Raw genomic sequence first — 12158 nt, 5'->3', positions numbered from 1 at the left:
CTGGACCTTATAGGGTGACTCGCCCACGTCCTACTTCTTTGCTATTGCTAACAGTAGACGTCGGAGATGCATTATTGATAGCCTTATGATAGACGGCGTCAGGGTTTCCGCCCCTTCGGTGATTATGCGTCATGTGGTTTTATTTTTCTCTAACCTTCTAGCGGCTAAACCTGAGTTAGGCTTTAAGATGGCCTCGTCCTTTTGGTCTCCCCTAGATCAGCTTTCAAACGCTGATAATGACAGTTTGCTGATCCCACCCACGGAAGAGGAAATTTTTGAGACGATCCGTTCTGCCAACTCGAATGCGGCTTCAGGGCCTGACGGCTTTTCCATTCCTTTTTTCCAGCAATTCTGGCCTCAGCTAAAAGGCCTAATTATGGCTATATCTCAAGGCTTTTGGTTGGGGACTGTTGACATCTCGAGACTTAACTACGCAGTTCTCACCCTCATTTCTAAAGTCAAAGGCGCTGACTTGATCTCCCAATTTAGGCCCATTGCTTTGATTAACAATTTTGCTAAGATCCCTGCCAAGGGAATGGCTACTAGGGTTTCTCTGATCGCCCATCGGGTCATTAGCCCTTTCCAATCTGCGTTCATTAAGGGGAGATTCATTTTGGACGGGGTGCTTTGCTTACATGAGATAATTCATGACCTTCGTTGTAAGAACACCAAGGCCATGGTCCTTAAGCTTGATTTTGAAAAGGCGTATGACTTGGCGAGCTGGAGTTTTCTACGCCAAGTTTTGTTGGCCAAGGGCTTCGATGGTTTGGTGGTTCACCGCCTGATGCAACTTGTCACTGGTGGCCACACGGTGGTGGCTGTCAATGGCCAGACCAGTAATTTCTTTGCGAACGGTAGGGGCCTGAGACAAGCAGATCCGGCGTCCCCCTTGCTTTTTAATTTTGTGGCCGATGCTTTATCTCACATTTTGTCACGTGTTGCAGCTGCTGGTCACATCTCGCCTGTTAGCTCCCACCTTATTCGTAATGGCATCTCTCACCTACAGTATGCGGATGACACCATCATTATGGTTGAACTTAATGATAACTCCATCACGAATCTGAAATTTCTTCTTCTCTGCTTTGAAGCTCTGTCGGGCCTTAAAATCAACTTCTCTAAGAGCGAGGTCATTGTGACTGGGGTACCTCTCTCAGAAGTGCAGAGGGTGGCCCACCTTTTGAACTGCTCTCTCAGATCTTTTCCTCTCAAATATTTGGGCTTACCCATTTCCCCTCTTAAGCTTTTGGCCAAAGATTTTGCCCCAGTTGTGACTAAAGTTGGCAATAGAGTTTTGCCATGGCGAGGCCGTTATAATTCTCAGGCGGGCAAGGTAGCCCTTACCAACTCCTGCCTCTCCTCTCTCCCGATGTTCCTAATGGACTTTTATCTTTTGTCCGAAGGGACTCACTCGGGCTTCGATAAGCACAGGGGTGCCTTTTACTGGAATTCCTCCGATAACAAACACAAATATAGGATGGTTAAATGGGACCTCATTTGTAGACCTAAGAACATGGGGGGTCTTGGCATCATTAATACCAGAATCATGAATAAATGCCTTTTGTTAAAATGGTGGTGGAAGATTATGTTCCTTGATGATCGCCCTGCTTGGCTTAACCTTCTCAAAGCTAAATACTTCCCCTCCTCGAGCCCTATGTTCGCTCCCTCTTCTGGTGGCTCTCAATTTTGGCGTCAGCTTGTTAGTATTAGACTGACTTTCCGGTCCCTTGTGAAATTCGTTGTTCATAACGGTAAATCTACTCGTTTTTTGTTAGACTGGTGGGTTGGGGACACCACGCTTGCGGTGGCTCACCTGACTTTGTTTTTGTTTTGTGCTAACCCCGAGATCTCTATCTCTGAGCTCTCGGCTCAGGGTTGGGTTTTAGATTTCCGGCGTTCTCTTTCCCCTGTGGAGTTGGATGCCTACTTCCCCTTGCTCTCGGAGGAAGAGGACTCCGTTATTTGGCCCCATTCCTCTTCGGGGCGTTTTTCTGTTAAGTCGGCGTATTCGAAACTTATCGCTGGTGGTCGCACTGACAAGTTTAAATACATTTGGTCTGCCTGCATCCCTCCTAAGATCAAAATTTTCCTTTGGCAAGCTCTTTGTCGCAAACTTCCTGCGGCTGACCAGATTAAGAAGAGGAACGGGCCGGGTTCTGACAGCTGTCAACTGTGCGGTGCCCTGGAGAATACCGAGCATATCTTTTTCCAGTGCTCTTTGGCTAAATTCATTTGGAGTTGCATTAGACTTTGGCTTCGTGTTAATTGGAACCCATCCTCTTTTGGGGATCTTCGGCGTTGTATTAATTCTCTAGCAGGCCGGTCTAAGCGGGTTTTCCTGGTGGGCTGGGCTGCGATTTGTTGGTCGCTTTGGACTACTAGAAACAAGTTCACTATTGAACACATTTTCCCGGCTAACCCTGTGAGTTGCTTATTTAAAGCCAATGTCTTTTTGCAGCAGTGGAGATCATTGACTAAGGATGGGGACCTAGAGGCGTTCGACGATATGCTATCCAAAATGAAAGCTACGGCTTCTTCTCTGCTACGGCGCTCCAGGAGGACGGTTTCTTAGTGGTTTGGCTGCTCGTTTGGCTGGCCTGCGCGCCATGATAGGCTAGATGCCTTGTACCCATACTTCTTAGCCGTTTCATGTTAAACTTATGTGGTTCCTTGTGATGGTTGTGACTCTGCCTGGTGGCTTTATCTATAAAGTCGGTCTCTCGCCTTTTATCTAGAAAAACCCTGAAATTGCCTTACACCAAATGGTCATAAAGCAGACAAGAATGGTCAACGACCTTATTTCTACCTGATTACGACCAATATAAATGGTGATGAGGTTGTTAACGTGGATGCATTGGTACTTAATTAAGGTGTCGCTCAAGGTGGGCTTGGGCCTCGGTGGAACTAGGCCACCTTCTTTACAAAAAAAATATAAGTGCCATGTAGGCCTCAGTAATGTGGGATGCCCTCATGTTACTCAAAAAAACATATATTCGGCCCAATGAAAATGAGAAAATAATAAGTTTTTCATGTATTTAAATTTTTCTAACCAATATCAACAATGTTTTATATGTATACAAAAATGTACACTGTGTAAAAACAAATATAGACATCAATACGTATGTATGAAAACATGTTTTTTTGTTAGGAATATATGAAAATATGTTAATCATGTATTTGAAAAAAGTTAAACATATATAAACAATATGTACAATATGTCTTAAAAAATGTAGACATGTGTTCAAAATATTAGACATAAAAATATTTATTAAAAATGTTAATGATGTAACTAAAACCGTTTAATATCTATAAAAAACGTTTCTAGTGTACACAAATTTGTTCATAAAATGTGGTCTAATGTTCTTGAAAAATGGAGAAGTTTGTTTTACAAGAAATATTTCTTAGGTTCTTCACAAAAAACTCTGCGAACTCGAAAAATAGAAAATGAATATGCTGAAATTTGTCTTTTTCATGAGAGGTGGATCACAAACTTATTACACCCAACCATTTGGTCAATTGTACATTAAATATGGCCTAGTATTTTCAAATTTTGATTTGGTCCAATTTTGCAACAAAAATATCGTAGGTTCTTCAAAAAACCCTCATTTTGGGCACTAAAACAATGGAAAATTGACTTTTTGTCCAAATAAAATAAAAACTTCCTTAGGAAACATTGTTCGTCATTGCAAGATGCACCCTTGTGCATTATATGAGATCATTTGAACAAACTATGCCATGAATTTTTTATGCCCGTTTCAAAATGCGGTCAAAACGGCGGGCTTGACAGTTCCTAACTAGTGGTTGAATCTTGGAAAACTTTTGATGTTTCTCTTATTAAATAGATACTTATGTGCTATAAATGATTTTTTTGAAAAAATAAAGAGTAAACTATGAGGCATGTGCAGTTTTAATTTGACCCGCTTCCTACTGAATCGGCAAAAAATTATCTTTTTCACCAGAGGTGGATTAAGGCTTTTGACACCCAACCATTTGGTCAATTGTGCATTAAATATGGCCTGGTATTTTAGAAAAATAATTTGGTCCAATTTTGTAACAATACATGGTAGGTCCTTCAGAAAAAAAACTCATTTCGGGCACTCAAAAAATGGAAAATGAAATTTCAGTGTAAAGAAAATGAAAACTCCTTTAGGCAACATTGTTTGGAATTCCAAGACGCACCTTGTGCACAATATGAGATCATCTGAATAAACTATGCCATGAATATGGCCATAAGATTGATCATTTGGCTTGAAAGCCATGAAACTTCACGCATGATAGCTCATTTCTAAGAACATTTTTTAAAAATAATTGTCGTATTACAAGTTTATTATTTTTTCTGTCAACTTGGTCACATATAATGACACAATGCAAAGTTTTTCCAATTTTTATTTTTTTTATTTTTTATGCCCGTTTCAAAATGCGGTCAAAACGGCGGGCTTGACCGTTCCTAGCTAGTGGTTGAATGTTGGAAAAAATTTCATGTTTATCTGATTAAATAGATACTTATGTACATATAAATGATTATTAAAAAAAATAAAGAGCAAACTATGAGATAACTGCAGTTCAAATTTGACCCGCTTCCTACTGAATTGGCCGAAATTTGTCTTTTTACCAGAGGTGGATCAAGGCTTTTAACATCCAACCATTTGGTCAATTGTGCATTAAATATGGCCTAGTATTTTAGGAAAATGATTTGGTCCAATTTTGCAACAAATATATGGTAGATCCTTCACAAAAAAAAACTCATTTCGGGCACTCAAAAAATGGAAAATGAAATTTCCATGCAAAGAAAATGAAAACTCCCTTACGCAACATTGTTTGGAATTGCAAGATGCACCCTTGTGCATAATATGATATCATTTGAACAAACTATGCCATGAATGTGGCCATAAGATTGATCATTTGGCTTGAAAGCGATGATCTTCACGCATGATAGCTCGTTTCTGAGAACAGTTTTTTTAAATAATTGTCGTATTACAAGTTTATTATTTTTTCTGGCAACTTGGTTACATATAATGACACAATGCGAAGGTTTTCTAATTTTCTGATTTTTTGAATTTTTATACCCGTTTCAAAATGCGGTCAAAACGGCAGGCTTAACCGTCCCTAGCTAGTGGTTGAATCTTGGAAAAAATTTGATGTTTCTCTGATTAATAGATACTTATGTACCTATAAATGATTTTTTGAAAAAATAAAGAGCAAACTATGAGGCAGCTGCAATTCAAATTTGACCCGCTTCCTACTGAATCAGCAGAAATTTGTCTTTTTCACCAGAGGTGGATCAAGGCTTATGACACACAACCATTTTGTCAATTGTGGTTTAAATATGGCCTAGTATTTTAGAAAAATGATTTGGTACAATTTTGCAACAAATATATGGTAGGTTCTTCAAAAAAAACTCATTTCGGGCACTCAAAAATCGAATATGAAATTTCTGTGCAATGAAAATGACTCCCTTAGGCAACATTGTTTAGAATTCCAAGATGCAGCCTTGTGCACAATATGAGATCATTTGAACAAACTATGATATGAATGTGGCCATAAGATTGATTATTTGGCTTGAAAGCCATGAATCTTCACGCATGATAGCTCGTTTCTGAGAATACTTTTTTTAAAATAATTGCCATATTACTAGTTTATTATTTTTAATGGCAACTTGGCCCCATATAATGACACTGTGCGAAAGTTTTCCAATTTTTCCAATGTTTTGATTTTTTTGAATTTTTTATGCCCGTTTCAAAATGCGGTCAAAACAGCAGGCATGAACGTTCCTAGCTAGTGGTTCGATATTGGAAAACTTTTGGTGTTTCTCTGATAAAAATATATACTTATGTACCTAGAAATGATTTTTGGAAAAAATAAAGAGTAAACTATGAGGCAACTACATTTCAAATTTGACTCGTTTTCTACTGAATTGGCGGAAATTATTCTTTTTCCCCAGAGGTGGATCAAAACTTTTAACACCCAACCATTTGGTTAATTATGCATTAAATATGGCCTAGTATTTTATGAAATCTATTTGGTCCAATTTTACAACAAATATATGGAAGGTTCTTCACAAAAAAACTCATTTTGGGCACTCGAAAAATGGAAAATTGATTTTTTGTCCAAAGAAAAAGAAACTTCCTTAGGAAACATTGTTTGCCATTACAAGATGCACCCTTGTGCACAATATTAGGTTATATAATGCCATAATGCGAAGGTTTTCAATTTTTATTTTATTTCCTATGCCTGTTTCAAAACACGATCAAAACGGCAAGCATGACCGTTTGTAGCTAGGGTTTGAATCTTGGAAAACTTTTAGTGTATCTCTAATAGATACTTTTGTACCTAAAAATGTTTTTTGTAAAAAATAAAGAGCAACCTATGTGACGGTTGTAGTTCAAATTTGACCCGTTTCCTATTAAATCGGCAGAAATTTGTTAATTTGATGGGAGGCTGATGAAAAGTTTTTAACACACAATCATGTGCTTATTGGACATAAGTATGGTCTAATATTGTTCAAAAATAAAATGTTACCATTTTGCAATAAATATTTGATAGGTTCTTTACATTGATGAAAAATATATAAGAGAACTAAAGAAGACACACAATTATGTGCGCTTAATTCTCATTAGTGGAGACGTTTGTGCCATGGATCGATAACATGGCACATATCCATCCATCTATCTCCTCATACCACAATCCATCCATCCACCTATCCATTCCCCACCGCAAACCCCTATCTATCTCCACCCCTCCCCCTTCCATATCGCCACCGCCGCCACCTCCTCATCAGCTCCACCGGTGAGCCCTTCCTCACCGCATCCATGGCCTCCCCGCGCCCTTCCTCACTACATCGCCACCCAGACCCCCTCCCTTCCCCACCGTATCGCCACCCCAAGCCATCTCCCTTCCCTAACCCTACACCCGTACCTCAACCTGCGCCTCAACCCGTCGGATCCCCCTTCTCCGTGGCGGCATGCCTCCTTTCCCGAGTTCGCCAAGGACAGCGTCCGCCTCGTCAAGCACTGCGATAAGCCTTACCGCAAGGGTGAGGACGCTCTCACCCGCTCTCCTCGTTCCGGATCCGGTTTGTTTTCCTCTTTCGGCAGATCTGACGCTGATTTGGCGCGCAGAGATCACCAAGGTGCCGGCGCAGACGACGATCGGGTTCGTCGTCATGGGATTCGCTGGCTTCTTCGTCAAACTCATCTTCATCCCCATCAACAACATCATCATCGAGCATAGCTTCTCTGATCTCGTTCGCGTCTCTGATCTCGTCCACGACCGCGACCGCGACGGAAGCCTCCTCTGCTCGCCGGTAAGGATTCCCCCAACCCCTTCCTCCAGCCCTGGCCGGCCGGCCGAGGTTCTGATCGGAACCCCTCTCGCGCTTCGTCTCTTGGCGGCTGCTGCTGGCCGGCTCTCTCTCCTCTGTCCGCTCCCCGTCCAGCTAGCCGACTAACCACTGGCGCCCTGTTGGCTCGCGCTCACGGGGCAAGCTACGTTCTGGTGCCTTGGACCAAACCCCAACTTCGTTTGTTCTACCTTGTGCCTGCTCGGGATTCTAGCGGGCGTATTAGTTTTGGCCTATGGGAGCCTTGGACCAAACACCTTGCACATGCTGCTGCTACCGCCTCCTGAAATCAATAGAGCTAGGCAGCCAGCTGATCCTGTCCAACGTGTGTAGTAGTAATAGACGAGCAAAGATCTTGCACTTGTATTTCACTGTTAAATTATGTGCAAAAGATCTTGCCATCTGTCCTTGATAGTGATGAATGGTTGCCAGCACCCTACGTATAGGGGCACATGCCGCTGTTCTTTAACACCCTGTAAAAAGGGCTTTTCTTTCATTGATCAGTCTGAGTAGTGAAAAATCAAAATAGAGGTGCGACCATATGTTGTAATGAAGTGGTCCGACTTGCTTCTTGGACAAGTCCTAATTGAGATCATTCGTCCACCAAATAATTGCATTGTACTGATATTCTCTCAATCCAACCTGTGCATACATGTTGTATTCAAGCTGGCCGTGGTCGATTGATTTGGTCATATGTTGTACTAGTAATCTCGGACATGTTGTTTCTATTTTTGTCAACTGATATGAGATAATTGATTATGCACAGTTTCCATAGATTCAAGCAAAGGGGATGTATATCTTAAACATTTGGTACATCATCTCTGTACTGTTGAACTGGTTACTTGTTGTTTAGTTTATCATGATGTAGTTAGGATATTTAAGTATTTAACAACAAAAACATCATGCACTCAAAACATTGACTGGTAAGAATATAGTATTTTTTAACTCTTTACTATCATCATGTCAAAGCTTACTTTGAACTTTCTCCTTATAAAGGTCAGAAAAAAATATATCAAGAAAACCGGCAGCAATTTTTCATTTCCTGGAAGTGTTTCAGTACTGCTAGAGTCTAATGCTTACACTAGTTTCATCGGCCGAAATATTCATCATATGATAGCAACATTGTGCAGCGCTTAGCTCTTTACTACCTAGCAATTGCATGCACAATTAAATCAATATCTCCATGATTCTGCATAGAGTTGATGAAAACTGTTGCTACAAATGATAGAAGAAAAATGCAGCGCCTAGCTCTTAATTACCTTAATATACTTGATTCTTGATCGGGATTCTGATAATACCAATGGAACAAAGTATAGCTATTAGTAGATGCTAACTGTAAAATCATGTAATTTCTAACTTTTGCCATATTGTTCATTGATGTTTGCGCCCTGTTATTTCCGTACTGAAGGTAGGATTTCTGTGTTAAACCTAGGCCTATTGTTCTTTGTTTATCTCCATTGTTTCCCAGGTAGCTAGTTATCTGTCTGACTCCATTTCCTGTCAAAATCTGTTGGTCCACCAATAGTTTTTGCACAACACTTGTATCAAGTTTTGATATAAATCTGTCATGCAGGTGTATGGAAGCACGAGAAGAGTGATGGCCATGAATACTATGGTCTCCTTGTTAGCGAGTCAGCCAGGAAATATGCCATAGTCAAAGAGCTTGATAGCCCTGTTACTTTGAAGGATGTGACAGTTGTCCTGCAGTTCGAAATGAGGCTTCAGAATGGCCTCGAGTGTGGAGGTTCGTTCGCCGCTCCTGCTCCAGCAAATTTAGTTGATTCTCTGATGGAGCGCTAAGTTGGAACATTAGTTTTACTAGCACAAATGCCCGTGCGTTGCAACGGGGAAAATACCAAGGTCCGGCGCTCTCTCAATTTTATGCTCAACATGTGTGCATCTTCCTTATTATTCATTCATTTCCAAATTAGCTTCCTTCTTTCCATGTTCACAATGAACCCATGCGTTGCAACGGGGAAAATACCAAGGTCCGTCGCTCTCTCAATATTATGTTCAACATGCGTGCATCTTCCTTATTATTCATTCATTTCCAAATTAGCTTCCTTCTTTCCCTGTTCACAATGAACCAAATTAGCTTCCTGCGTGGATCCTTGTCTCAATCTCTTTCCAAATAAGCTTCCTTATTTCTCTATCATATTGAGGCAAGCTTGCACTGCTTTCCTTTTTCCTTAAGGACGGACTGCTTTCCTTATTATTCTGGCTCAATTCCTTCTCAAATCCTTTCCTTCTTTATTTCTCTCCCTCCACGTTGAAACGTGGCTTCAAATCCTATCCAGAGCTGTAACTCAACTTTTACCCATCACTTGTTGATTTTCGAGATGACTCCTTGATACCCAGAAAATTGAAAGACCTATATAAGTTAGAAGGATTGGATGTAAAAGGCGAGGTGGTACTATTTAATAGATTAGACAACATTACATTTCAAACGAAATATTCACCTAGCTCGGCTGGTAGCGCAAAATTTACATGACCTTGTGGTTGCGAGTTCAATTCCTGGCCCAAACGCATTTTTCGCCCCTACTTTTTACCCCCTATGTGGGCTCCTAGGTAGACATAAAAACGCATAAAGGCCCAGCTAGAGGCCCAGCCGAGCAACGCAAGGAAATATCAAACGCAGCTTACGAAGACGGCGCACGAAAATCTTTGTGACATACGAAGAAAAAATCTTGAGACGTACGAAGAAGCGGACCAAACGGACCATAATTTGGGAGTAAGAAGCAATCACCCCTTTAATAGTAGGTATAGATGATCTAAAACTGCCTATTGTTCCTATGATGATGAAGGTGGGCGGAGTCTAAAACTGCTTGTCGTTCCTGTGATGATGAAGGTGGGCGGAGTGATCTGCTTTTCTCTCTCTCCCTTTTGGGGGGCTTTACCAACTGAAGCCATGACTCGTCCGGTGATAACTGGTCATGTACTAGCTAGCTAATAAGCTTGCTTTGCTACAGAATGAACGAATGGCATCTCAGTTTGTACCTCATCTAGCACACTGCCTAAAATTGTCACTATTGTTTCAATGAAATTAGTAGAATTACCTTGTGGTTCCCCTGTTTGATTCATATTATGGTTGCTCTACTCCTAGTGTCTTACTAGCTTGTTTCTGGCTCATCGTGTTCCTGCTTGTAGTTGATTTTCCATGTGCCTAAGTATATGAGTAGTACACGTGCAAGCAAACATTTGAACTCAAACCCATCCATCCTTTGTACTGTACTATACTATACTGAAGAAGTACTGTAGATGAATATACATGCAGTTTTATTAAGTGAATGCCATGCAAACAACTAACTTGCTCTTGTCCATGTAGATGGAGTAGGAGGATGAGCAGCATCAACAAATGAGCCTGATGGTGAAGAAGCACCTGATGACCAGAACTCGTTCAAGTGCTCTTTAGTCCTTCCAAAACAAGGTACAGAAAATGTTCATATATGTTCCTGCATGACGTGTGTGTGTGTGCATGTTGGATGGTCACATTCTAGTGTACTAGCTAGCTAGTAAGCTTGTTTTGCTACCGGATGATTGAATGCCATCTCAGTTTGTACCTCATCTAGCTCACCACCTCAAATTGCCACTGTTTTGTTAGTGTTTCCCTCTTGGTTGGTAAACATATCCGTCTGTTTGATTTGGAGCATTAGGCGCTCTCCATTGATGATTGCCTAATTTTATTCATCGTCTCCACAATATATTCATTTGATTGTCTGCTACATCTCCACTTAAATACTCATAATGCTACTGTCCAGCCTTTGTTCAATTGGACTGACTATATATCTCTTGTTAAAATTGTGGTCTTGATCTTTTCTCTAAACCTGGGACATCATGCATAACTAGCTCTTCCTTTTCAGTCTAAACCTGAGACCTCTTTTGTTTTCAGTCACACTGCTGTTTTGCTATGCTTGATAAACCTGAGACTTCTTTCTATTGTAATATTGAAGTTGTTTGGTTCTGGCCTCAGCAGTAGTACACTAATATTGAAGTTAACTCTTTTACAGGAGCTCTAGGCCTAATTTTTTTTGGAGTGTGAAGCCGCGAAGCCAAGCGCGAATCAGTGAAGCCCTACTTAGCAAAGCGTTTTTGGTTCTGTAGTAGACTGTAAATTGTAATATCGTAACAGATTGTAAAAGACTAATGTAGTGTTATTTGATGAATTATATTTGTCCCGTCCTATTTGAAATAGTGATTATGTATGTTAAAAAGATGGGAAATGGAAACTTGACTAGCGGGACCAATTTACGTCCCACTTATGAATATAATCTGAGAAATTTTGAACTTTTTGACATGTGGGACCCATCTGACTAGTGGGACCAGCTCTAAAATAAAATGATTGAAAAAAAGGAAAATCAATTGATGGAAAGAAGGCCACGACCCAACAATAAAAAAGGTTGCAATATTGGGCTTGGCCCATGAAACCAACCAAAAATTGACAGAAAAACACACAAATAGGCTGAATTGTTGGGCTTGGCCCATGTAAAACATCGAATTGGACCGGGCTGATTCTTATCCACGTCAGTTTGCCACGCTGGATCCTACGTGGCTTGGGGAGGCTGCCAGTGACCAAAAATTTGGTCTTGGAACTAACGACAATTTACATATCACAAAGAAGGTTGTAATTTTAGTTTACGACGTGATTGGCCATTTGAATATCTACATACTATCACCGCTGCTCCACTCTCTCGGGAACGCATGGGCCCTACATCAACTTAGCGAACCCCGCCGGCGGAGCTGCCATGCGAGTCCTTCCTCCTCTCCTATATGCATTCATATTGCATGTTTGTCGCTGGTTTTGCCTTGATCTCACTGAGCTCTG

At 40.8% G+C, this 12158-nt stretch overlaps 1 protein-coding gene across 1 annotated transcript; it reads left to right on the top strand.

Moving 5' to 3' along the window:
- The first annotated feature begins 676 nt into the window (after window positions 1-676).
- On the top strand, window positions 677-11537 carry LOC125506850 (uncharacterized). Its single transcript, XM_087523497.1, has 7 exons — window positions 677-836; window positions 945-1141; window positions 6748-7030; window positions 7116-7300; window positions 8910-9080; window positions 10662-10763; window positions 11344-11537. The coding sequence occupies exons 1-5, from the start codon at window positions 677-679 to the stop codon at window positions 8988-8990; spliced, it is 906 nt and encodes a 301-aa protein (XP_087379623.1). The 3' UTR covers window positions 8991-9080; window positions 10662-10763; window positions 11344-11537.
- Window positions 11538-12158: the final 621 nt, after the last annotated feature.

Source organism: Triticum urartu, chromosome 5A (genome assembly GCF_056163025.1).
Source record: "Triticum urartu cultivar PI428250 chromosome 5A, HENAU_Tu73, whole genome shotgun sequence".
In the NCBI taxonomy this organism is placed as follows: Eukaryota; Viridiplantae; Streptophyta; class Magnoliopsida; order Poales; family Poaceae; genus Triticum; species Triticum urartu.
Note: the sequence above shows the minus strand (reverse complement) of the source record. Positions and strands in the feature narration are given on the sequence as shown.

What these genes read in the sequence shown, in the direction of transcription:
- LOC125506850 (XM_087523497.1), top strand. Translation starts at nt 677, where the DNA reads ATGGTCCTTAAGCTTGATTTTGAAAAGGCGTATGACTTGGCGAGCTGG. An exon ending in CGATAAGCCTTACCGCAAGG is followed by an intron (nt 7,031 to 7,115) that starts GTGAGGACGCTC and finishes TTTGGCGCGCAG; the next exon opens with AGATCACCAAGGTGCCGGCG. An exon ending in GAAGCCTCCTCTGCTCGCCG is followed by an intron (nt 7,301 to 8,909) that starts GTAAGGATTCCC and finishes TCTGTCATGCAG; the next exon opens with GTGTATGGAAGCACGAGAAG.